The sequence below is a fragment of the Scylla paramamosain genome, chromosome 20 (genome assembly GCF_035594125.1).
Source record: "Scylla paramamosain isolate STU-SP2022 chromosome 20, ASM3559412v1, whole genome shotgun sequence".
In the NCBI taxonomy this organism is placed as follows: domain Eukaryota; kingdom Metazoa; phylum Arthropoda; class Malacostraca; order Decapoda; family Portunidae; genus Scylla; species Scylla paramamosain.
Window position 1 is genome coordinate 15,614,436 of NC_087170.1, and position 24,559 is coordinate 15,638,994.

Below are 24,559 nucleotides of genomic sequence, written 5' to 3' on the forward strand. Positions count from 1 at the left end.
GCGAGGGTGTGCCTCACCACAAACATGGTGATGGACCATCCAAAATGTTTGACAACACTTTACCTGTTATAATATATATATATATATATATATATATATATATATATATATATATATATATATATATATATATATATATATATATATATATATAATAAAACACAGTTAAAGGTAACATTCCCAACCTTCGCAAAACAATCAAAGTAACACACACACACATACACAGATCCGTGACATCCACATTGCGGATATTGACGCAGATCTTTTTCTTTTGTAGAACGCGAATGCGGATAGTAATGCAGATAGTATTTTCACTGCGGATGCTCCGCGGATCCGGATGCTGACATCCAACACACACACACACTATACAAGCTGTATAAAATACTATACTACAATCTTCAGTCTTCTACAACTACTACACATTATATTCTATACAAAACTGTACTACAATGTTTTGCAGTTATGGTATAGTGTATATATTTATCACCTCGACTTATATTCATTGATTACTATACTACACCAGCATTAATAAATACAGTATATTAAACTTTTTTTTTTAATACATACGGCTCTTTCAGTGATTGTGCTTTACCGGGCCCTGGAGTGGTTCCTTTAAAAGAGAGAGAGAAAGAAAAAAAAAGTTAGTGAATAACATTGGCCTCTTGGATTTCTGCAGTTTTCATTGAGTTCTTAAATTGATTCACAAAAAGGGTAAAAGGGTTATAGTAGAAATACGTGGAACAGATTGGCTGCCAGGTAATAAATGTGAATATGATAGTTTTAACGAAGAGGTTGGTTATCTTATGGACGGATGAAAATTATATGATATTAGAGGAACTCCATTGCTAAGAGTACGACTGGTCATTTGTGGATTTGTTATGCTAACATATTTTATTTTTGCTTGACGTTGTGCTTCCTTCTGTGATGCCTCTTTTGTTTATTCCTTGTCTTTTCTATTTCTTACATACCCCCTTCTTGCTCCTGTTCCTACATTCTCCTCTCTCATTCATAACTCTTACATCATCCACTATATATATATATATATATATATATATATATATATATATATATATATATATATATATATATATATATATATATATATATATATATATATATATATATATATATATATATATATATATATATATATATATATATATATATATATATATACTGCTATTTTTTTTTCTTTTTTTTTTGTATGTATTTTCGTACCTTTTCAAGAAACTGGATTTGGGTGCAATCTAGTAAGTACAATAATATTTCATTTAATATCAATGTTAGTCAACATTCTCCTGCACGGAGGCTTTGATGGTTCTGTGCAGTGAGGCATCCACAAAATTCGTATATACAGGACGGTCTACCAAAGCACAATATATTTTTTCTGTCTGATTCTATGCCATTAATAGAAGTCACTATCATCCTTTGAGATCTAGGAAGTCTGGGAATGACCACACATATCGGCAACGCTAAAGTGAAGCACTTGATTGTCATTGTTATGCTCGTGTATATATATATATATATATATATATATATATATATATATATATATATATATATATATATATATATATCTTTTTTTTTTTCTTATTTCAACCTATTTTGCCCTTGTTTGTAATACTTTTTCCATATATACTCCATTCTCTCTATTCTCCTTTGACACCGATGCCTCATATTCCTTGTATCTTCTTGTGCCGCTCACCACCCATCCCTGACATCACTTTTCCTTACTACCTCTATTCCACTCCTCACGCCATCCCGGCTCTCCTTTTTCCCTGTCTGGCCACCTCTTTCCCTTACTTTCCCTATCCGTAAGCGGCGATGCCATGGTCATTCTCCGCCCACTTCTGATAGCTCCAGTCGTCATTTTTGCCGTTGCTGTTGTCATTTCTCTCTTTCAAATGGTCGGCATAAAGCTTCAAAATTGCGGGTTCAGGTGCGAGTGGACAATGCCCTGCCCAGCCCCGCCGTGCCCCGAGGCCAAGTGGGCCCATTCAAAGCCGATGCCCATTAGACCCACACGCCCGGACCTTCGTCTTCCTCCCACTTGGAAACGGAAATGGTTACGGAAAAAATAGTCCGCTTCATGTTTTAGAAGAGCAAAGTTCCCGCTATTCGCATGAAAGATTGCCAGGGAGAGGACAATGGGTTTTACCTCGCATTGCCGTTTCGTGCCCGTGCCCACCGAGGCCCCGCTGTCCGTATGTTTGGCCTGGCCTGGATCCCGCTCACTAGAATAGGTCTGATCACCACTAATATGGTTTAGATGGTAGTAAAACAAAGTGCTTTATATCCTGAAATTTCAACATAATATACACTGCCTTGCTTTTTTTTTCATTAGAAAGACAATTCACTGAATGAAAACATACCTCAGTGTATTTCAGGGAGCTTCTTCGGATGCAGTGGTCAACCACAATTAACTATCTATAGTAAATAATTATGGATAAGAAATAAATAGAATATAGTATCCACGCTTACGAATAAGCGTTAAAATTAAAGCACAATATTTAATGCTTTATATAAGAAAATGGATAAGTTTTATAAAACACTGATGATATTTACGCCGCGGACTATAGATGGTCAGTTGAGTGAAGGTGGTGGTGGTGGTGGTCGCTGAGTAGTGGTCTCAGCATCCCGGGCCCAGCGTGTAGTGGATCTATTGTGCTGTGGCGTGACCTGGGCAAGGGTGAAGCAGCACCAGGGCCTGCAGGGTGGTGTGTGGTGCCGGGAGCAGCAGGACCTGGCACTGGACGACGTGCAGCCTTCACCGCGCCTCTCACGGGGCAGTATCACGCTGCTCCCCAGGTGAGTGCTGCTGCCCTCCTTGGGGGGCGGGGGGCTCAGAGCACTGTGCCTGGGACACACACTCTACTCTGCTATGGCGAGGTATGGCAGAACCAGGTACTGGGGGAAGTCCTTTGCAGCTTAGGACAGGTAGGGGTGGAGGGGAGCGCTGCCAATTCAAGTTTCCACCTGTGTTGCATCACAACCAACACCTGAATAGCCACACTTCCCATTACATTTAGAACACCCACTCTCTCTGTCTCTCACCTGTGAGTGTATTGGCTCACCCCGAACTCGGGCCACAGCAGTGGACAAACTTGGACCAGATCTAAATATTAGTAAATAGAACAAAAGGTTAAAAAAAGTAAAATAAAATTCACATCCAAAAAATTATTTGCATTTCATTATTAACATAAACACGGAAAGCAACAAGGTTCATAGAAAATTTAGGAATAAAAAGTAGTTGAAAAATAGTATAAAAGCTTGAAAATAATAAAATTCACAACCAAGAAATTGTATGCAGTTCATTATTAACAAACTTAAAATTACAAAAAACAGTGGATGATCCTCAGTAGAGCAGTCAGCACTGACGTTCAATGAATCAAGCTCATTGAGAACTTTACAATTATGGCCTTCTTTTGCAGAAGCACATACGGTACACCTCCAGTTTATTTCCAGACTCTCCCTAACTGCTCTTCTATACTCCTCCCTTGTAATGTCGGCCTCACAAGCTCTATGTTGCCAAAAACTGCATCCATCAAACACCAAAGCCTCCTGCAAAATTATTAAATTAATTTATGATAAGGCAATTAGACCACTTGTCACTATTTAAACTTTTCCTGATATTTTGTTTAATTTATTGTGCTGCATCCTTTGCCTTCAAGAATGGTACTGCTGAACATAGATTAGGGTATGGAAAAGGTTTATATGATGAAATTGCTAGATGTTAGAACACAATTTGTAGAGTTCAGTAATTTACACTTATATGTTTAATTTCTGTAATATACTAGTAAATCTGGAAAACTGCACAGAAAGCTGTAATCTCACCTGTTGGGGATGCACTATATTTATGCACACTAAACACTTGTCCATGATGTGCTTACTATGGTCTAGAAATGAAACCTGGGACTGGACATGAATGAGGGTGAGAAGATGATTTGTATGATTCTGCCTAAGATTTGGATCTTGAGTTCATGTTAGAATAAATGATGGTTCAAGTTTGTAATAAAGATGGCCAGAGTTGGTCGTACAGAATGATTCAAATTGCTTGAGATAATGGTCCAAGTTGGTATTTCAGAATGCCCTGAGTTGGAGATGGCCCTAATTTGACCTACCCCAGTGTATTAGTACCACAGGAGGTGTGGTAGAGCTCTTGTGTTGGCACTCGGGCTTGTCAGGTCTGCCGCCAGTTATATTTCATTAAGGGGATAAACTTACTATGGCCTGAAAAAATATAAATGATCATTACACTCATTTGCATAATCCTTTTTTGAAAGTGCACCAAAGTTGCTTTAAAACCATAGTGAAAAGATTGATGCCTCACTACTCTGTGGATGTCATAGCATGTTTAATTTCTATCAGGGTCAGTGAGCTCTAGAATGAACTTTTTGAGGAGATTGTGTTCTCTTCAGTTGTCTCTCAAAAGAAGCAGGCTAGCTCACGTGGTAACACTTTTTGAATACTTGATTTTGCTTTGCTTGCTCTTCATGTGTCTGTAATTGGTTGTTCATTGTGTTGATACTTAGCCAACCATCAAGCTATCTTTGTTGCCCTCTATTACAATATTCTTGTTGGAGGATGCAACAAAGTAACAATGTTGCAAATGTAATGTAAACAGCTCTCCTGGTTGCCACCCTTACTGATGTGAGTTGTTCAGGATGAGAAGGCTTAAGAGATGTGGGGCAGGGGGAAGCTCAGACCCAATGACTTGCCATCATTACAGTTATAAACAGAATAGGTAGTAAGAGAACAGAACTGAGTTCTGTGTCATGTGGGAATTTTATTTATGAACTGAGAGTAAGCTATGTCTATTCAATTTTTATATGCATGGCTCATTAATATTGTTAAGAGCATGTTTAAGCAAATCAATATATTAAAGATTTAACACAACATTGGGAGAAAATTTCAAGCACTAACACATCTTTGACTATAAAGTATCCTGCATCCAGTTGAGCAGAAAGAAGAAATCTCACGTATCCCCAAGTTCCAATTTCTGGTACTGTAAGTATAGTGATCTTGAGGCTCATATCCAACATTCATCATGGAATATCTTCCAGTACTTCAGCTGGTTAGCCATAAGGAGGTGACCCTTTACAGAATGTAGATATAGAATGGCCAAGAATTAGGAGTAAGGGACTTCAGACAGACCATCAGTAATATTAGTTCACCTTCTTTGTATTGACTTGAGAAACCAAAGACCACCACTATAGCTAGTGATCCATAACAGTGACATATGTTGAAAAAGGACACATAAGAGATGTGAACAGACATCATGAATGGCACAAGGTTGCTTTTAGAAAGCAAGAGGATATGGCAGCAGCTTTCCTCACTGTCTGATATGCAAGCAGAATCTAAGTCATGTATCAGTCATAACACCCAGGTCATTGTGGTTGCTGACATACTTAAAGGAAATTCTTTTAGCCAGCCTTCTTCCTATCTTCCTCCATCTCTTCTTTCTCATCCATCTCACCTATGCATCTCATTCCTTCCCCCTTCTATAACTCTCTCTCTCTCTCTCTCTCTCTCTCTCTCTCTCTCTCTCTCTCTCTCTCTCTCTCTCTCTCTCTCTCTCTCTCTCTCTCTCTCTCTCTCTCTCTCTCTCTCTCTCTCTCTCTCTCTCTCTCTCCCCCCCCTCCTGAATATTGCTTAATATTTTGTGTCTTTGTTGCAGATTGTTGTTGGTGTCTGTGCAGGTGTGACTCTGGTGTGTTGTGGTGCAGCTGCCTGTGATGTGTGGTGGTGGGGCTAGATAGTGTGGGGCGGTGGGGCAAATGGTCATGCCCCCCAGCCACCACACCAGCCTCAGGAGGACAGTGAGGCCTGGCCAGCCCCTTCCTTCATCACTATTGCTGCTATGGAGGCTGGCTGGTGGCCACGCCCGCCCACCTGCCCGCTACCCCCCGGTGGCTTGGGCTGTGCCAGGTGAGCAGCATGGCTGAGCCCCAGCACAAGCGGGCCAAGCTGCCCCCCTCAGGTGAGGGCGGGGCTGGGGGCCGGCCAGGCCGGCTGCTGCCCCGCCGTGACCTGGAGATCATCCATGCTCGCCTGACACACAAGTGCCTCTGCTCCCTGCAGCTGCCGGACATCCTGCATACGCTGGCCGTCTGCAATGAATGCCTGGCCAGCCAGCCTGCTGCCCGGCCTGGCCCACTGCGAGAGGAGACACTGCTCTACACAGGCATGCTGACACTCTTCTTTGAGGTGTCGCTGAGGCAGCAGAGCCGTGGTGTGTTGTGTGCCCGCATCAGCCAAGTTGCTGCTGCTGGTGCTGACAATGAAGCTGCCGTGCTGGATGTGCTCTTCACTCTCCTGGCTTCCCCTGATGCCTACATCAGCTACTCGGCTGCCCGTGCTCTCTCAGCCCTGCTGCTCATGCTGCGTGGTCGGGCAGGTGAGGTAGTGCTGGAGCGGCTGGTGGAGAATCTGGCCACCTCACCACGTCTGGTAGAGGTGGGCCACTCAGTGGAAGTGGTGCGCCGTGTCATTGAGTGGAAGGATTTGGATGACCACCCACTGGAAGTTGGGGAAGAGGGTGGTTCACCCCCAGAGTGTTCCCGTGTGCAGCTGGCCCCGGCGGAGGCACAGGGGGCCAATGAGGTGAAGCACCTGGCCACACGCACATTGGAGCGGCGCTGGTTCGCCCTGGTGGGACGTCTCACGCAGCTGGTGAATGAGTTCTCAGCAGAGCGAGAACATGTGGTGGTGTCCTTCCTGGCACTGTGGGAGTCCTTAATCTCGGTGAAAGCCAACTTGTCTGTTACAGACACCAAGGAGTTCTATTCAGGACTGGAGCGCCTGATGGCACCCCTGACGCGACACACAGCGGCAGTGGTGTGGCGCAAAGTGTTGGACTTGTACAACGAGGTGCTCTGCTACGGTAGCACGCTGGCCCTGCAGGACGTGCTAGCTGAGGAGCCTTGTAACCTGGCCCACTTGCTTATTCGGGCAGTGAAGGACCGCAGATTCTTAGAGTGTGTGCCTTGTGGAGGGGCAGGAAGTGGATCTGGCCATGGGGGGGAGGGTGCAGGGAGCGTGGCCGGTCCAGGACCCAGTTCACAGGGCATGTCAGTGGGTAGAGACCCTGGGGATAGGACTGTGTTGCACAAAGTGGTGCTGGTGGTGCTTAAGGCCATTGCTGTGACGGTGAAGGAGACACGCTGTGACTCCTCCTCAGAGAACTCCTCCAGGTCTGGCGGGTCTGGCTCGGAGGATGTGGACATGGCCATCATCGAGCGCAGCTTGCGGGAAGTGGTGCGTAAAGTGGATGATTTTGTCAAAGCCAAGCTACCCTTCCACCCTGAGGCTCCCATGGCTGAGTGGATGGTGCGCCTCTTTGCTGATCAGGATGACTGGCTGGTGGAGTCTATGGTGTGCGGCCTTGACATCTTCACCGGCCTAGGTCTTCGCATCAGGTACTTAACACTCTTTCTACTTCGGACTACTGCTTCTTTCCTTCCTTTGTCTTCCCTTTATGGAAGAGATGCTTCCCAGGCACCTTGATCTGCTTGACTGAGGCACATTGCTGAGTTGAACTCAGGAAAGGCACTAAGTGTGTCGTCATTTTTTTTGTGAGAAAGTTTTTCCATCAGTTATTTGGTGTGAAGGAGGAAAGTGTATTGGAATAGAAGTTGATGCATTTCATCTCATCAGTTTCTCTTCTCTAACTGACTGTCTTCAGCATTTCTCTCTATTGCTATCTTCTATTGCTACTTTCATGCTAATTGTTCCCCTGATGTTTACTGCATGCTTGGCTCCCTTCTGCAGCCTTGCTCTACAAGACTACTTTCTCTCATCTACCTACCTAATGCAGGTGTTAACCAATATTCTTAATCCTTCATATCTTTTACTAGTAAACTGGAACTCTATACCTGTTTTTTTTTCTAGCTTGTAACCATTTGTATGAGTTCTAACTTGTTCCCTTGCTAACAGGACTTGATAATTAGAAATAAGTAGATATGTTTCATACAGAGACCTCTGTGTGTAGGCCTGATGACTTGTAGCTTCCCATATTTTCTTATGTTCTTATGTTTGATATTTTCTTGGATGAGACTGGAATGAAAATATATTACTCATACTTTTTAATTGTACTCTTCTACAGACAACAGCCAGAGCTTCATGCCTGTGTCAACCCTCACACCACCTTCCTGGTCTTCCTGGAGACGGTGTACCTGGACCACGATGTTCTGCTTGATCTGCTGGTGTCCAATGAGACCTGCTTCCTCCTCTACCTTCTTCGCTACCTCAAGTTCATCCGCCGCAGTTGGCATGAGTTTGCCTCTCACTGTGGACGCCGCCTGGAAGAAGTTATGACAGTCTTGATTCGTTTGCGGTATGCCATTGATCGTCTGGTGTCCAAGAACCTCTTCCCATACAACATCACTCCAGTCCTCAAGCTGCTGCAGAAGTGTGAGGAAATGTATGAGGGTGGGGATCACTAGGTTTGTCCCTATTCTTGCAACAGGCAAGGATGAGCTGCAAAGCACCTCAGGTGGGTGCCCTAGAGTTTTTATAGAGTGCAGTGGAAGGATGGGTCAAGGAAAGTAACCCTTAGTAAGGTCACAGTGCACTGTAACCTTGTCATTACTGGCAACTTGTGTGAAGGTGTCTTTGTTACTTAGTGGGCAAAGTCAATATTACCTCTCTCCTCTGAGTGCTGCAGCCCCAACTGGTGGCACCACCATGCCGCCCACCTCGGACCTGGGCAGCTGCTTGGGCTCGGTAGGATGTTCGTAGCATTAGAGAAACTGATATATCCTCAGTTGCAATATCATATATTTTTATATTTATTTAGGTCCTTCATGTCTTACTTAACAGTGCTCTCTGCTCTCACTCAGATGTTTAGAGTTGTGTCAGTATTGAGAGAATGGTTTGCAGGTATGAGGGTGGGGTATGGTAGAGACAGGATATAGTAGAGACTATCCAGCACCTGAGATGTAGTGTTTATCACTATATTTATGTTTTGATTTTTTTAAGTAATGATGTAATTTCAGTACATATGTTGAAGGTGTTGACATAACACAATGTAAGTTGGTGTAAAGTACCAATGTAATATTAAAACGACACATTCCATACACCACTTCATTTCTGACTATGTGCATCATTGCAATGCACACCACAACCCTCACCTGAAGTGCACGCACACGCGCACACACACACACACACACACACACACACACACACACACACACACACACACACACACACACACACACACACACACACACACACACACACACACTTGCACATATTTTATATCAAGTTTCCATATGTGCACAGCATACAGCACGGTTATGTATACCTCTGTGCCAAAGATGCAAACTCACATGGGTCATACTGTACACACCACCACCATCACACATACCTTTGTGCCATATGCCCATTTATCTAAAGCACACACACACAGTTGAAAATTAGAAATGTTGGGTATTTCTTACAAACACATTTCCAAGACTGAGAATTTGTATTTTGTTTTTGTCTGTTCATCCATTTATTTATCTATCAATCTACCTATCAGTCTGTCAATTCTTATACCTCTGTATGTGTCAGTTTATCTTTGATTGTTATTCCATGGGTCCTGTGAGAGAATGGTTATGTCTCTTGTTTATATATTTCATCTGGAAACACACCACTCCTGTCACACTCACCTCCTTTTTCTTTCTCTTTTAAGAACATTGGGGGTAATAAAGTTGGTGGGATGATGCACTGGATGGCTTTTTTCTAATCGGTTGTTGTTAATAGATAGATCTCAGCTCTTTTGAATTGACATGGTAGTCAAAATTATTTATAATACACATATGTAAAGCATATTTTGCAGTAGTGCAGAACTGGTGATGATTACAAGGCAAGTACTTTGGAATTTCTAATTTTTCAAAGAACCTGATAGTATTTATGTTCAAATAAAGCATTCAATGCCACAATCTTTATGAAGAGGCAAGATGAAATTTAAAATATTGATAAACTGCCATTAGCAAGATTGGTCTTGAAGCACCTATTATGCACCACCACTCTCATGTACATGATATACATAGGAAGGTTTGACAAGCCCTCATTGCCTGCTAGCATTTAGGTGATGCCTTTACATGTCCTTGCATCATCCCTGCCTCTGCCTCCCTTCCAGCTGAGGATACAGACTCTGCCATGCATGGGTGGTGTTGTAGGAATGACAGAGGAAGTTAATATTAGGGAACTCAAATCAGGAAAACTGGTTAGAACAGTTTAAGTATATAGTATATTATGTATTTGTATTATATTAGTTGTATGCCCTGTTTGGCATCATCAACCCAGTGTTTAAATGGTTAAGATTTTTTATATATATATGTATACTGTTTCTATTCCCCTTGCTCATTCTTTCAAACATAGTAGGTCACAGTCCTGAGCAGAATTACATATTGTTATGTTTTCTGTTTTCATTTAAAAAATAGAATGTCGTATGTTGCTGTGGAAGATTATTTGACAATTTGAACCCAGAATGTATGTGTGTGTGTGTGCATGCGTTTACGTGTGCGTGCATGAGTAATAATTATGAATGTGTTGTAAATGAAATTAATTGACAGTTCTTGTTGATAATTTAGTAGTCATGAACTGATCGAATCCACAGAGCACCAGGCACTTGTCCCTTGCCACTGCCATTAGGAAATTAACATTCTTATATTTAATTTCCCCCATAACAAAATATCCCTCTTGTATTTAATTTTCCCTCACAACAAAGTACTCCCTAAAGTATCTCCTTGTTATGTATTGTAGATAGCACATGTTATTTTTACAATTTTGTAGACTCTTAATCACTTGTTAAAATCTGCACTTTGCACATTCCTCATAGTTCAGGTCCTTGACATAGAACCAGCCATCAGACATTTCACTTCCATGTTTTGAAGTGAGTTTATTGTTTTGCACTGCCACTCAATGGAGGAGTTACAAGATTTAATGAGGTTAATACTTCACTGGCAGGTATGGGAGGCAATTTGATTAAGAATTATATTATTCATATTCATTTTCTTTCATGTGCATGTGTGTGTGTGTGTGTCTTGTCTGCATGTGCAGCTCAGTGTGGTGTAAGGTGTGGGTGGCTCTTTGTGTGAGGGGATTGTATATTGCCATATCCATTGACACAAAAAGGAGGAATGTAATTTTACTGTACAATCTGGCCCTCTCTTTTTTTCATTCACTGTTGTGTAAGTGAGTTCAGATGTCTCTTTATGCTCTCTATTGTTCAGAATATCAAGATATAGCTATCTGAAGATCACCAAGCTCACTGCCTTCTGTCTGAGCTAGGGAATTTTTATCACAGAAGTTTAGTATTATCATTAGAGTTGTAGAGGTATTGCAAGAAACAATGGACTGATACTAGAAGTTCCTCAGCTGCTGACAGTAGCTGTACCACACCATGGATAAACTCAATTAGAAACTCACAGAACAGCCATTGTTATGATGATGGCATACAATTGCAAAACTTTTAATATGTTGGTGATCTGTTTTGAGCCACTATATTGAATTAGCAAGATGTCCCTGGTACTGACTTGTATTTCTTCTACATATACATCACTACAATACTTTGTTTATTATCATGGTGCTATCAACATGGCAGAAATGAGTGTCTCTGATACCCCAACATAATTTTTACAGAGCAAGTGCTTCTCATGCATGTAGTGAAAGTATTCATAGATCTTATTTAAATGAAAGAAGCTCTGGGTGAATGTGAGGAACTTTAAAGGTGAAACAATAGGAATATTTCTATGAACTTAAATAAAATTTCTCTCTCTCTCTCTCTCTCTCTCTCTCTCTCTCTCTCTCTCTCTCTCTCTCTCTCTCTCTCTCTCTCTCTCTCTCTCTCTCTCTCTCTCTCTCTCTCTCTCTCTCTCTCTCTCTCTCTCTCTCTCTCTCTCTCTCTCTCTCTCTCTCTCTCTCTCTCTCTCTCTCTCTCTCTCTCTCTCTCTCTCTCTCTCTCACATAGTGTATTTAGTTCAGAAGAGTGTCATGTTTATGGACAGTGTGTGTGTGCCATGGTGTAGCTGTGCAATGTCCCTTTGGCTCTCCAGTATTCTATTTCTTTTGACAGAATGACTATTTTTGTATTTATTTTTAACAAATATTTATTTCTGAGAAATCAAGCCTCCATACACAGACTTTATTTTTCCTGCATCAAGCTAGGCACTGTACATAGTTTGTTGAGGAAATGTAATGTTTTTTTTTTTTTTTATAGTTAGATTTTAGTGTGTAGTAAATTTTTTTGTATCAAAACAAAAATAGGACAGTACATTTTTGTGTTGAATCATCACGCAATTGGTAGAATGACAATGGTGATGGGCAGAGCTCAGACCCTTGGAGTTGTGTGGAATTCTGCATGCCAGCTTTCCTTGTAGTGAGTTCCATTTTGTGGCAGCTCTTACCCTCCAGAGTTCCCAGCCTTATGGGCTGGCATCAGCTTGAGGGTGTTCTCAAAAACAAAACTCTAGTCTGTAGATTTGTGCCATGGACTCACTGAGAAGTTGACTCCAAGGAGTTTTGTCTTTTTTTAAGTTATAGTAAACTTGCTTTTCCAATCATTTTAAAGCCTATGTAGGCTTGTAATGGCAGCAAAGATGCTTTCTATTGGCCAGGCCACAGCAACACCAGTGTTGCTGATAGACCAAGAGATTCAGGTTGGACAGACTTGAAGTTCTTATGACAGCCTGGCATCATAGCCTGAAAATTAACACATACATTGAAAAAGCAGTTTTCAAATGGTAAAGAATCCAAGGTAATTGAAATTCCTTGCATTAGGATATTTCAGCAGCAGTTTTAAATTTATATGACCAAGAAGCATGAATGATTTTTAGCTGATATTTGAAGGTCTGTGTATTTAGGTACGTTGGTACTGAAGGTTCACTGAATAGTACACAAAGAATGCTACTGATATGGAGGTGAGATTGTTAATTGTTAACTTCACACCACAAATATTCTAGGGGTAATGTGTTTGCTTTGTCATCTTCATACCATGTATTTTTTTAATATATTGATTTTAATTAAAAATTATGCTATGTTTTGTGTTTGTTATCCAGCATAGCTCGTACTTGGTTATGCGCTCATATCTTAGGTACTGATTCTTTACCAGAAGAATTACACAAGACAGCTGCAAACCATCAGCATCAGGCCTACACGTGGCAGACCTTGTATGAAACGCAACTTCTTACTTCCACAAAATCACCATCCTTAAATATGTCTAATCTTTTAAGTCACGATAATAAGAGAGAAAGCAGCGGACCCCGGTTAATAAGATAATTTTTTTTCTCTGAACATAGTGTCTCATTCTTTATATATATATATATATATATATATATATATATATATATATATATATATATATATATATATATATATATATATATATATATATATATATATATATATATATATATATATAAACGTTCCACGGAATCAGTTCTTTAATGAGTCAAGAAACAAGTTATTACTATGTTACCTCTTGTTCCTCGTGTGTGTGTGTGTGTGTGTGCAGGATTACTGAGGCAGCATGTATACTGCCATTTGTGAATACATGCTATTCCTATTTGAACTTTGTGGCGCTGAGTCTTTTCAACGGTACTCCATTACGTGACATAAGTTTTATATATATTTTTTCTTGTATGGTTGTATTTATAAAATTTTATTATAGTGAACACGTTTACTGAATAAGTATTTTTAACGGCACTACTTGATATATTAATTATATTTTCTTTTACTTTATTTCTTTATTTATCATCTACATTCACTTTTATTTTTTATATTTTATTATTATGTATATACACATTTTTTTTTTTTTTTTTAATGTTTTGTGCTGAAATAAGAGCTAGTTTCTGAAAGTTGAATGAAGATGGCAACACTGGCTGGTCCAAGACACCGCAGGATGACAACAAACGTTCCGTGACGGCTGGTGAGTATAGTTGTGACAGCTGCAGAATCTGCCCCTCCCACGCCACACATTGCACGGGGAACACTAACAGACAGTTACTGACAGAGTGAAAGGTGCATAAAGTGCAGGCGATACCAAAAAGTGTAGTTCAATGTTTTGGTCCTGAAGATTCTACCGTATTATTCAATGAGAAGAGGGGTGTAAACGTGTGCGTGGACTGCCGCAGGTAAGGGTATCTCAAGGTAAAGTTGATTAAGACAAGTTTAGGTGTAGTTGTAGGCTTTGGGTTTTAAGGAAACACAGACGAGGAGGATGCAAATCAGGCCAGTAACTTTTGGGTCACAACTGTGATATCATCAATGAGTGCCTACGGAAGCCCTGCCTGCACGGAGGGCCTGCCATAACCTTCAGCCAGGGTTCCGGTGCATCTGCGAGCCAGGAGACTCAGGGGAGTTCTGTCAGTGGACGGAGCTGCCTGCTGTTGGCTCAGGGCTCGCTGCTCCGCTGATCATTAATGCTATTTCACTTTCTGTGCTTTTCCTTGTGGTGCTGGTCCTGCTGGTTTCACTGCGGCTCCGACGCCATCGCCAGATGTGAGCTTCTGTCCAACAAGGATGGGAGGTAAGAAGAGACCAAGGAAACCAGTCTTTAATTGCCCTGGTAATGAACAATGACAGCCTGTCCAGTCCACATAAGTGTTTTGTGTGTGTGTGTGTGTGTGTGTGTGTGTGTGTGTGTGTGTGTGTGTGTGTGTGTGTGTATGATTGCTGTACACAACTCCAAGAGGTGTTTTCAAGATAAATTTGACAGGAGAGGTTAATTTGTATTGTCCAACATTCCTGACTTTCCTAACCTCCAATCCTTCTTCTTATGCTGTCACTCTGTCTTCTCCGTTGTTGCTCCTCTAATCACAACCTCATATCTGCATCTTCTATTGCTCCCATTCCTGCTCAGGATCCCCCAAAGTGGAGGTGCCTCTGGCATTTTGCCTCTGCTAATTGGGGGAGCCAGAGGAGGTATTATTCAGATTTTCCTTGGAGTGACTACTGCTTCCATGTCAGAGACCAGTCTCTGTGTACTGAGTGCATAATAGAGGTGATAATGTCTGGCATCCGGGCATACATTCCTCACTCTTCCTCTCACCTTAAAGCTTCTAAACCTTGGTTTAACATGGCATGTTCATGTGCTATACATGATAAAGAGGTGGCCCACAAAAGTTACTTGAGTCTTCCATCACCTGAACCTTATGCTCTTCATATTCCAAGTCTTTCCTCCAATTAGCCAAAACTTCTTCATCAATAGAAAATGTCAAAATGTTTCTAGATCTAACTCCCCTTGTGACTTCCAGCACCTAGCCAAAAACATCTTTAATAATAACTGCTTCTTCATCTTTTCCTCCTCTGTTTCATCCTGATGGCACCACTGCCATCTCATCTATCTTTTCACAACCTATCACAAAGACCTTACAACTTTAAGACATCCCACTTTCCTTCTTTATCAGTTTTGTCCTATGCTTTCTCTAAATCCATAAAACCCCAGAATATTTCTTTTCATTTTACTAAATACTCTTACAAATCTGTCTTACAGCACACACCTGATCTATACAGCACTTCCCTCTCCTGAAGCCTCCTTGTGCATCACAAGTTATTCCATATGTACCTTCTTTGATTCTCTTTATCAATACATTACCATACTCCTTACCTCTGTACTCAACAGACTGATACATCTGTAATTAAATTATTCATGCCTATCCTCTTTTCCTTTAAACTGTGAACTACACATGGACCTGCCCACTCCCAGGGTACCTTGCTAGTCAGAAAGCACACATTTAACAATGTAAATAATCACTATGACACTGACCCCACCTGTCCTCAAACATTCCACTGCACCTCTATCCAGACATAGTGCTTTTCCACTCTTCATCTCCATTACTGCTGCCTGCACCTCCTCCTCTGTTATACTAGCCTCATTTAACCCCTTTAGTATATTAATTAAAGTATCTCTGCCAAATGTTCCTATCTCAGGCTCTCCTTCCTCCTCCAGTTTCTTAAAAATACTCTCCACACCTTCCTGCCTCATCCTGTGTAACCAACATCCCATCATCCTCTGTTTTCATCTGTTCCTCACTACCAGATGGTTCTTTCTTAACTTTCTTCACCTCTGTCTAGAACATTTATTTATTCTCATGAACACTGTTAATTTTCTCCTTCATCTTTCTTTGGCCCTCCCTTTGGCATCACACACCGCTGTTTTCGCTTGTCTTCTGCTTTCCTTTTAACTCTCATATGACATTCAATCCTTCTTTTGTAACCATTCCTCAAATGCCTTCCTTTTTTTCCTCCACAGCTACCTTTATCTCTTCACACCACCATTCATTTCCATTTCTCACTCCACCTCACACTTGTCTCATACCACACACCTCTGCACCCTCCACTATTGCTTTCTTAAAATTACTCCACTCTACTTCAACATCACCTACCTCCTGCTCTCTCATCTGAGGCATTTATTGATTTTTTTTCTTTCTCTTGCAGACTTTTGGATGTCCAGCAGCATACATGCTTTCAGAGACACCTGTGGCAAGTGCAAAACAGAGAGGGATGAGGGTGCAGGATGCTATAATGTTCACAGCATAATTAGTTCAAGATTTCTTTTTTGTGAAAGGTGTAGGTAGTGCACATGGTTTCAACCACAGGATTGCATGTTTTCATATTCACAGATTTCACGACTTGACATTGTGGTCATTCCAGTGTGCATCAAGTCATTTGATTTTATGTACCACATGGTTATTTAGCTAGCTAGGAGTAACATCTTATAAAATTTTACTATTTATAAGATAAAATTTTACTATTTATAAGAGATCTTGCATTATGAAGATTTGTTTAAAGTTCCTAGCTTGGCCTTTGTTTATCACCATCATCTAGTTCAGTCAGTCTTTCTCAGCCTGCTAAATTCATGCAATTTGTCAGTCATTTACTTTGGTGATGGTGTCAGTTCAAAGCCTGCATATCAGTCCTTTACTACTTGAGCCACCTCTCCCAGCACACTCACACATCCATCTCACTGTGTTCCCTTCAGTCTGTTCCAAGTCTTTCATTTTGTGCTTAATGGTTCAAATTGCACAAACATGATGCAGTGCATTTCCTGCTGATGGAAGTTCACAGTCATAACTGCAAGGTCTCTGTGCAGTTCTTGTAGCCAAATGTGGTAGTTATTCCTTTATGTAAATGTCTCATTTAGGGAAGAAATGTTGTGTAATTGGTTTCATATACATTTCTGAGACATTTAGGCTGAGAATATTTAGATTATATAGTCAGCTTCTCAACTTTATAGAACTTTGATTGCTTTGATTGCTGTTACTAAGTTTTATATTAGACTCCTGAATGAAGGTAAAGAAAATTAGAAAATTGTACTAAGTTGAAAATTTACCCAAGACTTTTTTGTAATTGAAAATTGTCCCAAAATGCTTAAAGTTGTTCTAAGTTGAAAATTGATGAAGACTTTCATAGTGAAAATTATTAGAAAATGAGATTGGAAAGAGTAATGAAAATTGTGTAATGAAAATTGTGTAATTGAAAATTGTGTAATTGAAAATTGTGTAATTGAAAATTGTCTAATTAAAGTAATTAAGTGTATGGAGACTTATTTTAGGAGACTTATTTTAGCTGGAACATACATCTGCCTCGTCTCCGGAGACTCTTCAGAGTATTTTCGACTTAGCACAGTTAGTTTTTTGGCATGTTTTGCAGGGGTTTTGCACAGTTTTTTGGCATGTTTTGCAGGGTTTTTTCCCTATTTTCTAGCAGTTTTTTTGTAGGGTTTTTTCCAAATTTTCTGGCCTGTAGGAATTTTTCCCAATTTTCTGGCCCTTTTTGCAGGGATATCTACCTAGCAGTTTCCAGGGAATCTTGAATTTTTGGCTCATTTTGGCGGGATTTGGCTCATTTTGGTGGGATTTGGGTCAATTTTGGCGGGATTCAGTTTCGTCAAACTTTTGGGCATTTTTCTGCTAAAAAAATTGGGTAAAATTTTTTTTAGGTTTCCTAGTAGGCAGAGTTGGTGGCCATTTATTTTTTTTAAATATAATTATGGTAGCTAATAAATTGCCATTTCCGAATGGATTTTGGTTTTATTCAGAATACCTAAAAATATGTTGCCGTTTCATAGTTACCAAACCCTGCTTTAAAAATTATTCCTTAATATACTAATCCTTTAAGAAGTCAAGCAAATTTACCAAAAACATCAATATCGATTTTGTAACTATTATCCAGTAATAGCACTACAGGCATGAACTTCCACAGCACAAGGAAGGTGTAACAACAGAGCATGGAATTATGTGTTGGCAGGACAGAATGGAGGCGTGAGGCTTCTCCTCCCTGGATGGCAGCACGTACTAGCAGGACACAGTGGAGGTGGCAGGACACAGTGGAGGTGCGAGGCAGACGTCTGCAGAAAACGGCATCTAATCTTCACTGCAACATGAAGCCAGTTTTCTGCAGCAGGATGGAGTGGCAACACCTGTAACACATGAAAAATCCTTTAAACCTTAAGAATACCTTACTCGATGTACACGTGTCCTGTCATGGATACATACATACACGAGGGAAATGGAACAACTGTTATGAAATAACACTGGGTAGGACACCTGATGTGGTAAGGATACACCAAGCTATTCTGAAGCCAGTAACAATACTGAACACCATATCCAGTATTTACTTCCTATCCGGAATATGAATTAGAAACAAAGCGCTTCAAAGGCTTCACAAAAACAGTACTTGATACTAAGGGAGAACAAAATTAATCACTCGGTACATCAATAATTACTAAAAAAAATATCAATACATTCCTAAAAAACATCAATTACTAAAAAAAATAATATCACAGTACATTACTAAAAAACAGTCATTACATGGCTTCGTAGTGAGTGGGAAGGCATCTAACACGGCAGGACCTCAACACCGTACTGTCATCACACTCACGTCGCAGCGCAACGCCTGAAATATGGGAAGGATTCATTGCCCATCTATGCCTAGGAAACAATCTCTGCCGTTAGGGATATTCTATGCAAAATTAAAACCCCGTTAGTATATTCTATACATGATTAAGATAAATAACTTCCTATACGGTTAGTATATTCTATATCAGTTATGATACCGTTAGTACAGAAAATAACTTTCTATACAGTTAGTATATTCTATAACAGTTATGATACCGTTAGTATACTCTGTACCGGTAGTATATTTCTATACCGGTAGTATATTTAATTCTTTAAGATTCCGTCATTATATTCTATACAAGAACATACGCTACAGAAAGATATAACAAGCGACCAACTACCTTTAAAAATAACTATAACTACCCTGCTTACGGTTGTTTACTTGCGTTGTTAAGATCTCGTATCGGAGCTCGTATTTCAGCTACGGTGCGAAGTCTAGTTAAAGGGAAAGGGCCTCTTCGTGGCCTCCTGCCGGGCAACGTCCCTTAACTTTTGGAAAATATCGTCCGTTAACTTTTGGAAAATATCCAAAAATTAAGAAAGGCTAACACTTACCCTCCGCTGCCAGACATCTGCAGTGTCTGGCTGCTATTCGACATTCTTGAGCAAATTCTCAGCTTCCACCATGGCAGCATCAGATGCATTCAATATTCTTGAGCGTGGATTACAAATCCTCAGCTTCCACCATGGCAGCGTCCGTTTTCCTGGATTGAGATAAGGTAGACCAACACGAGGTTGTTGTGCGACGAAACTTACTACGTTCATGAAACTAATTTATACCAGTTTTTACACTAAAGCACTGATAAAAGTATTTTACGCGGCAGCAGTTAAAAAACTTCCATACATACACTCCTATAATTTCCTACTCTCCTAAGCCACGACACGAAACCGAACTTTAACGTTATAACAAATTAACATACGCAGACTAACGCCAAGTTATAGAACAAAAGACTTCCCTTGATTTACGCAGACATGAATAAAGCGAAGTACCTATCAGTACACAAGCTTAACAACTACACAATATACTTATCTAGAGTCCTCGGTGGAATGGAAGGAATAATGAACTGCAACGAAGGCTGACTGGAATCCAAGCTGAATAAGAAACAGGAACATATTCGTCAGACTGTTTCTTGAAGGCAACTGGCTTCTAGCCTATGAAGTAAAGTGAGAACGGTTTTGTTCCGGAACCCCGGATCCGCTAGAACCGGATCCTCGTTGGTTCATTCACTCGTTACGGTGGATTGTTATACTTTAACTGAAATTATTACCCATCATCATGCTGGAGCAATAGTTCCAACAGTCGTATTCAAGAGTCAGAATCCTCAGTCCTTCACCATTCCACCTTGAGTCCACTGTAGTGCCAAATGAAACTGCTCCACCAACACCACGGGAATGGATTACACCAAACTAACACACAAATCCTATCAAATTAATAAAATTCCGATAAGAGGACAAAGCTTACCTACGCACGGCCTTCAGGAGAAATGACTGCTTTAGTGCCTCACTCCTTTCCACTTTATCCCCCGCTCCCCCTCCCCCCTCTTCCTCCTCCTCCTCCTCCTCCTCCGCCTCTTCCCCTGCCCCCCTCCCCCTTGTTTGCTGTAAAGGCACTTCATAACTGCTCACTGTAAGCATCGTTCTATGAGCATTGTTAATCAGTCTAAGCCGTTGGGTCTCAAACCATCCTACGTGACGCTCCTTTTTGCCTCTGACAGACCACCACGCCCCTCCCCCACCAATGTATGAGATTTCTATATTCCTTTGCAATTTATATTTCGGCAGTGTTTAGGAAAATAAAGATCTTTGTTTTAGATTAAAACAAATGAAACAAATTATACAGACACGAGACATTTTAATAAACATTTGCTTAAAAAGAATCGGAAAAAAAGTAACAAGAATTAACTTATAGTTCCAAAAAAATCAAGTATAGTTTGAAAACATAATATAATTCGGTATTTCGAAACACTCATAACACTGAAGTGAGCACACAATAACTGACTATGATGTTCATAATCTCATAATATATATATATATATATATATATATATATATATATATATATATATATATATATATATATATATATATATATATATATATATATATATGAAGACATGGCACGTACATAATATTTCAAATCCTCACAGTACTGAAATGTAAAGACACATACAGTACTCCTTTAAATCAACCAAACTAACATTAACTATTTATGAGGCATGTAGGCATGACACATGCATAATGTTCCAGTTCTCATAATATTGAAATAGACAACTGATTGCATAAATGATATGGTTTTCATCACCTTATTTCAGCGAGGTGGGTGCCGCCACTTGACACGAGTGTTAGGACATATTCTTATTCCTGATTCCTGATGGAGTTTCATGATGTATTTTTTAAACAGTTATTTTTTGGCCAGATAACTTCACGGTACCCTTTTATTCTTCTCACGCCCGCTTAAGGGAGCGCCCTCCAGGTTTGGGAAGCAGTGGTCCTAGCCATTCAACTGACAAGCTCGTCAAGGGCACAAGCAGCAGTGTTTCATTCAGTGGTTCATGAGGTTCTGAAGCAGTGGTGGGCGTTACTCTGACGTGGAAGCGATTCGTCTGAACAACAACGTATTTTTTAAGTGCATTTTATATGTATTGTGTAATTTATGTGACTTTCAATGCAGGGTGTGCTTAACGTTCATTCTGGAGGCTTAACATGATACAATAAAACAGAAAAAAATGATAATGATGATGACAATAATAATAATTCAAACAAATACCATCGTTTTCATTTCCTGAACGACGTAATGAGGTGGTTGTCCTTCACACTGCCTCTCATGCAGCAAGGAGAGGCCGTGGTGAAGGCAACAGACAGGCTAAGGGTGTGATGAAGTGCTTGTTTTAGATGCGGCAGTTATGTACGTACTTAGGTGGGCGCGACTCTCTCTCACAAGCAAAAGACAAAGCAAAAAATGAGGGAAATTAAAAGTACAGATAGTTAAAACTGGCATGATGTTACAGATAGATAAGCGATGAGACCCACAATGAAAACCTGCTAGATATGAGAGAGAGAGAGAGAGAGAGAGAGAGAGAGAGAGAGAGAGAGAGAGAGAGAGAGAGAGAGAGAGAGAGATTCTTCAAAACCAAAACAGGTTCGTTATCTAACATGGTAATTTCAACCCTTTTTCTGCTCCTTCCCTCAATCCCCACCCTTCATTCCCTGAAACACACACACACACACACACATCATGGTCAATATGTAATTTTTCGTGAATATTCCCATAGAGTGAAAAAGTAGGAAGGTAGAGGAAGGGAGGGCAGGAAGAGGTAGAAGTGGAATATAGAGGAGGAAAGATGAGGGAGGAAGAAGAGGCAGAAGAAAAAAGTAGATAAGTGTCTACACACACACACACACACATATATATATATATATATATATATATATATATATATATATATATATATATATATATATATATATATATATATATATATATATATATATATATATATATATATATATATATATATATATATATATATATGGCGAGGCGAAGAAATCGTTGTACAGGAAAGGAGCGAAGGCAGCAGTGGTAGTGTCGTGAAGGTGAGGAATACACTATCGTGAGGGGATGGGTTGGGGAGAATAGTGGTGAGGAAAACTTCAGTTCACACCGGGTAGTTTATTGGTCATTCTTCTACAGCTCATGTTAATACATAGACACGTGACTGTATAGCATTTGTCAGAGCCAAACTTTCATGTATATGTATATATATAACAGTACATATATGTGTACAGAACTGCATGATCTCTGCTGGAGCCACAACTCAAAACACCAGGCAGTCTTGGAACCCGCGCGGTGCCGCACTGGCTCCTGCCGCCTGGTACTGGCTCGTCGCTGCTCTTATGCTCTGTGCTTGTTTACATTTACCTTAATCAAAATAAACAAACAAACTTTCATTATTTACAGCTCTAGAAGCCATTAGTATCATGGCGATAGTTTCCTATCCTTTAGCACACCATCTTCCCTCAGCCACTGCCCCCCTGCCCCTGCTGTTGCTCGGCTCCAGGCTCGGCCTGTCCTGCTGCCAGCAACACCAAGCCTCTCCTTTTTATAGATGCTCCGAGTCGGCGGTGGCGCGATAACTGGCCCGCGATGGTGGCAGGCCTCTCGCAAGACGGGGCTGGTCGGTGTGTGCGACACCCAGACGGTGGCAGGCGTGCCGCGGTCCTTGCCAATCAACGGTACCGATGTTAGACGCGAGGCACTGAGGCAGGGACGGGTATGGCCGAGGCAGGGAGAGGTGTTTGGAGTGTATGTCCTTTTTCAATGTTGCTACAAAACAAATGCTTCGTATCTACTTAATAAACTGAACGCTTCCTCAATGACATTTGGTCCATGGCCTGGGAGGGACAACCTTTTGTTACTACTATATGGAATTCATGTGAGTAATACCTTTCTAAATACTCAGCTCTTACACACTGTCCATATTTGAACCGCCTTTAGTGTTCATCTAAGCATGACCGATATGAAAATGCAGATTGTGGTACAAAATGCGATGTGAGGGGGACCTCCCCCTCATCAGCTGACTCTGGGGGAGCTCAGGGGCAGGTAAACAGCATTCGATTGCAATGTAAAAATATTGTTGCGTACAGAGCAAGGACGAAAAGTCATCCATAAACTAGCAAAAAGTTAAAAATTTATGAGGAACTTTATCAAATAAGGTTCTTAACGTTTGGATGCCACAACCTAAAACACATTCGAATGCTGTTGTGATTAATGACGTAGTGATATATGACGCTTCTAAAGCCAGGAAATATACTCTGTCGCTGATCATATTAGAGTCGTAAATCTCAAGTATACACATACATATATAGCTTCTTCAAAATATATCTAAATACTCTGTTCACTTGTTAAGAATCGAACACCAACCGACGCGCCAGTAGCAGCTTGGCTCTTAGGGAGTGCGAGCACACTCCCCCCCCACACAGTGACAGACGCACGGCGTGTGTTTGTGGGTAGGTGTGCTCGTGTTCGATACCGCGAGGATCAATGGTGTATTTACTTAATTTTCATTTCCGCTTGCTGCCCCGCCCGCCGCCGCCTCACCACCCATCGTGAGTATGGGGAGTGTTGGTGACTGTACAGGCAATGTTTATAACTAGTGACCAGCAGGTGGTGTGACGGCGGCAGGCGTCATGTCATCACTGGATTGGCGTCATGAAGCCTTCGCCGTGTCCTGGGTGAGCACCGGTGTGTTATAATCAGGTGGGGACCAGCAGGAGGACTTGGCGCTTGAGGCCATTTCTGGTCAGGTGCCCTTACACTGATAGACATGAAGATCTACTTTTATAATATTTTGTTATGGCTGCCTACGGCACATCGATATTCCTAGACATTTTCTTTATCACTGGATTTTGCATCATATTATCTTTACCTATTTTTTTCCATGAACTAATTTCGGTTGAATCACCGGGTGTTCCCTACATGCCTGGGGCTTGCGGCTGCAGCTTCACTAACCGCGATGTAAATTTGGTTGCGGGTATTCTCTGTGTGGGCATCAGTGACATTGAACAACGCGTCTGTCTGTGGCTGTGGGAAGTGGGGGGGTGTTATCTTGATGCAGTGTCGTGCGGCGAGGTGGATGGCCATGGTGTGTAGGTTGTCATGTGGTGCTGTGCTGGCC

The 24,559-nt window shown here is 40.9% G+C and overlaps 3 protein-coding genes and 2 long non-coding RNA genes across 6 annotated transcripts in view; 2 read left to right on the forward strand and 3 right to left on the reverse strand.

Moving 5' to 3' along the window:
• Window positions 1-2,575: 2,575 nt before the first annotated feature.
• LOC135110450 (protein lines-like) lies at window positions 2,576-13,024 on the forward strand. Its single transcript, XM_064022805.1, has 3 exons — window positions 2,576-2,808; window positions 5,678-7,418; window positions 8,105-13,024. Exons 2-3 carry the CDS (start codon window positions 5,938-5,940, stop codon window positions 8,442-8,444), a joined length of 1,821 nt encoding a protein of 606 aa, XP_063878875.1. The 5' UTR covers window positions 2,576-2,808; window positions 5,678-5,937; the 3' UTR covers window positions 8,445-13,024.
• Window positions 13,025-13,710: 686 nt separating this feature from the next.
• LOC135110452 (uncharacterized) lies at window positions 13,711-18,007 on the forward strand. Of its 2 annotated transcripts, XR_010273278.1 has the most exons (3): window positions 13,779-14,117; window positions 14,483-14,512; window positions 16,423-18,007. It is a non-coding gene; the product is annotated as an uncharacterized LOC135110452 (long non-coding RNA). The 2 variants fall into 2 exon arrangements; XR_010273277.1 differs by having other exon boundaries at window positions 13,711-14,512.
• LOC135110451 (uncharacterized) lies at window positions 17,998-20,045 on the reverse strand. The gene is made up of 4 exons (XR_010273276.1): window positions 19,911-20,045; window positions 19,440-19,588; window positions 18,798-18,882; window positions 17,998-18,406 (listed from the first exon to the last, which is right to left on the reverse strand). It is a non-coding gene; the product is annotated as an uncharacterized LOC135110451 (long non-coding RNA).
• Window positions 20,046-22,539: 2,494 nt separating this feature from the next.
• The window catches only part of LOC135110454 (synaptotagmin-4-like), a 90,158-nt gene continuing 88,138 nt past the window's right edge, over window positions 22,540-24,559 (reverse strand). Inside the window, exon 9 of the mRNA XM_064022806.1 lies at window positions 22,540-24,559. This exon is cut by the window's right edge and continues 1,546 nt beyond it. The gene's annotated coding sequence lies outside the window, so the exon portion shown is untranslated.
• Window positions 24,092-24,559, reverse strand: part of LOC135110115 (uncharacterized) — a 1,506-nt gene continuing 1,038 nt past the window's right edge. The window contains exons 3-4 of the mRNA XM_064022071.1: window positions 24,365-24,559; window positions 24,092-24,167 (exon numbers count right to left, since the gene is read on the reverse strand). The exon at window positions 24,365-24,559 is cut by the window's right edge and continues 192 nt beyond it. Of these exons, the coding sequence (XP_063878141.1) occupies window positions 24,092-24,167; window positions 24,365-24,559 (271 nt within the window). The remainder of the gene's footprint in view (window positions 24,168-24,364) is intronic.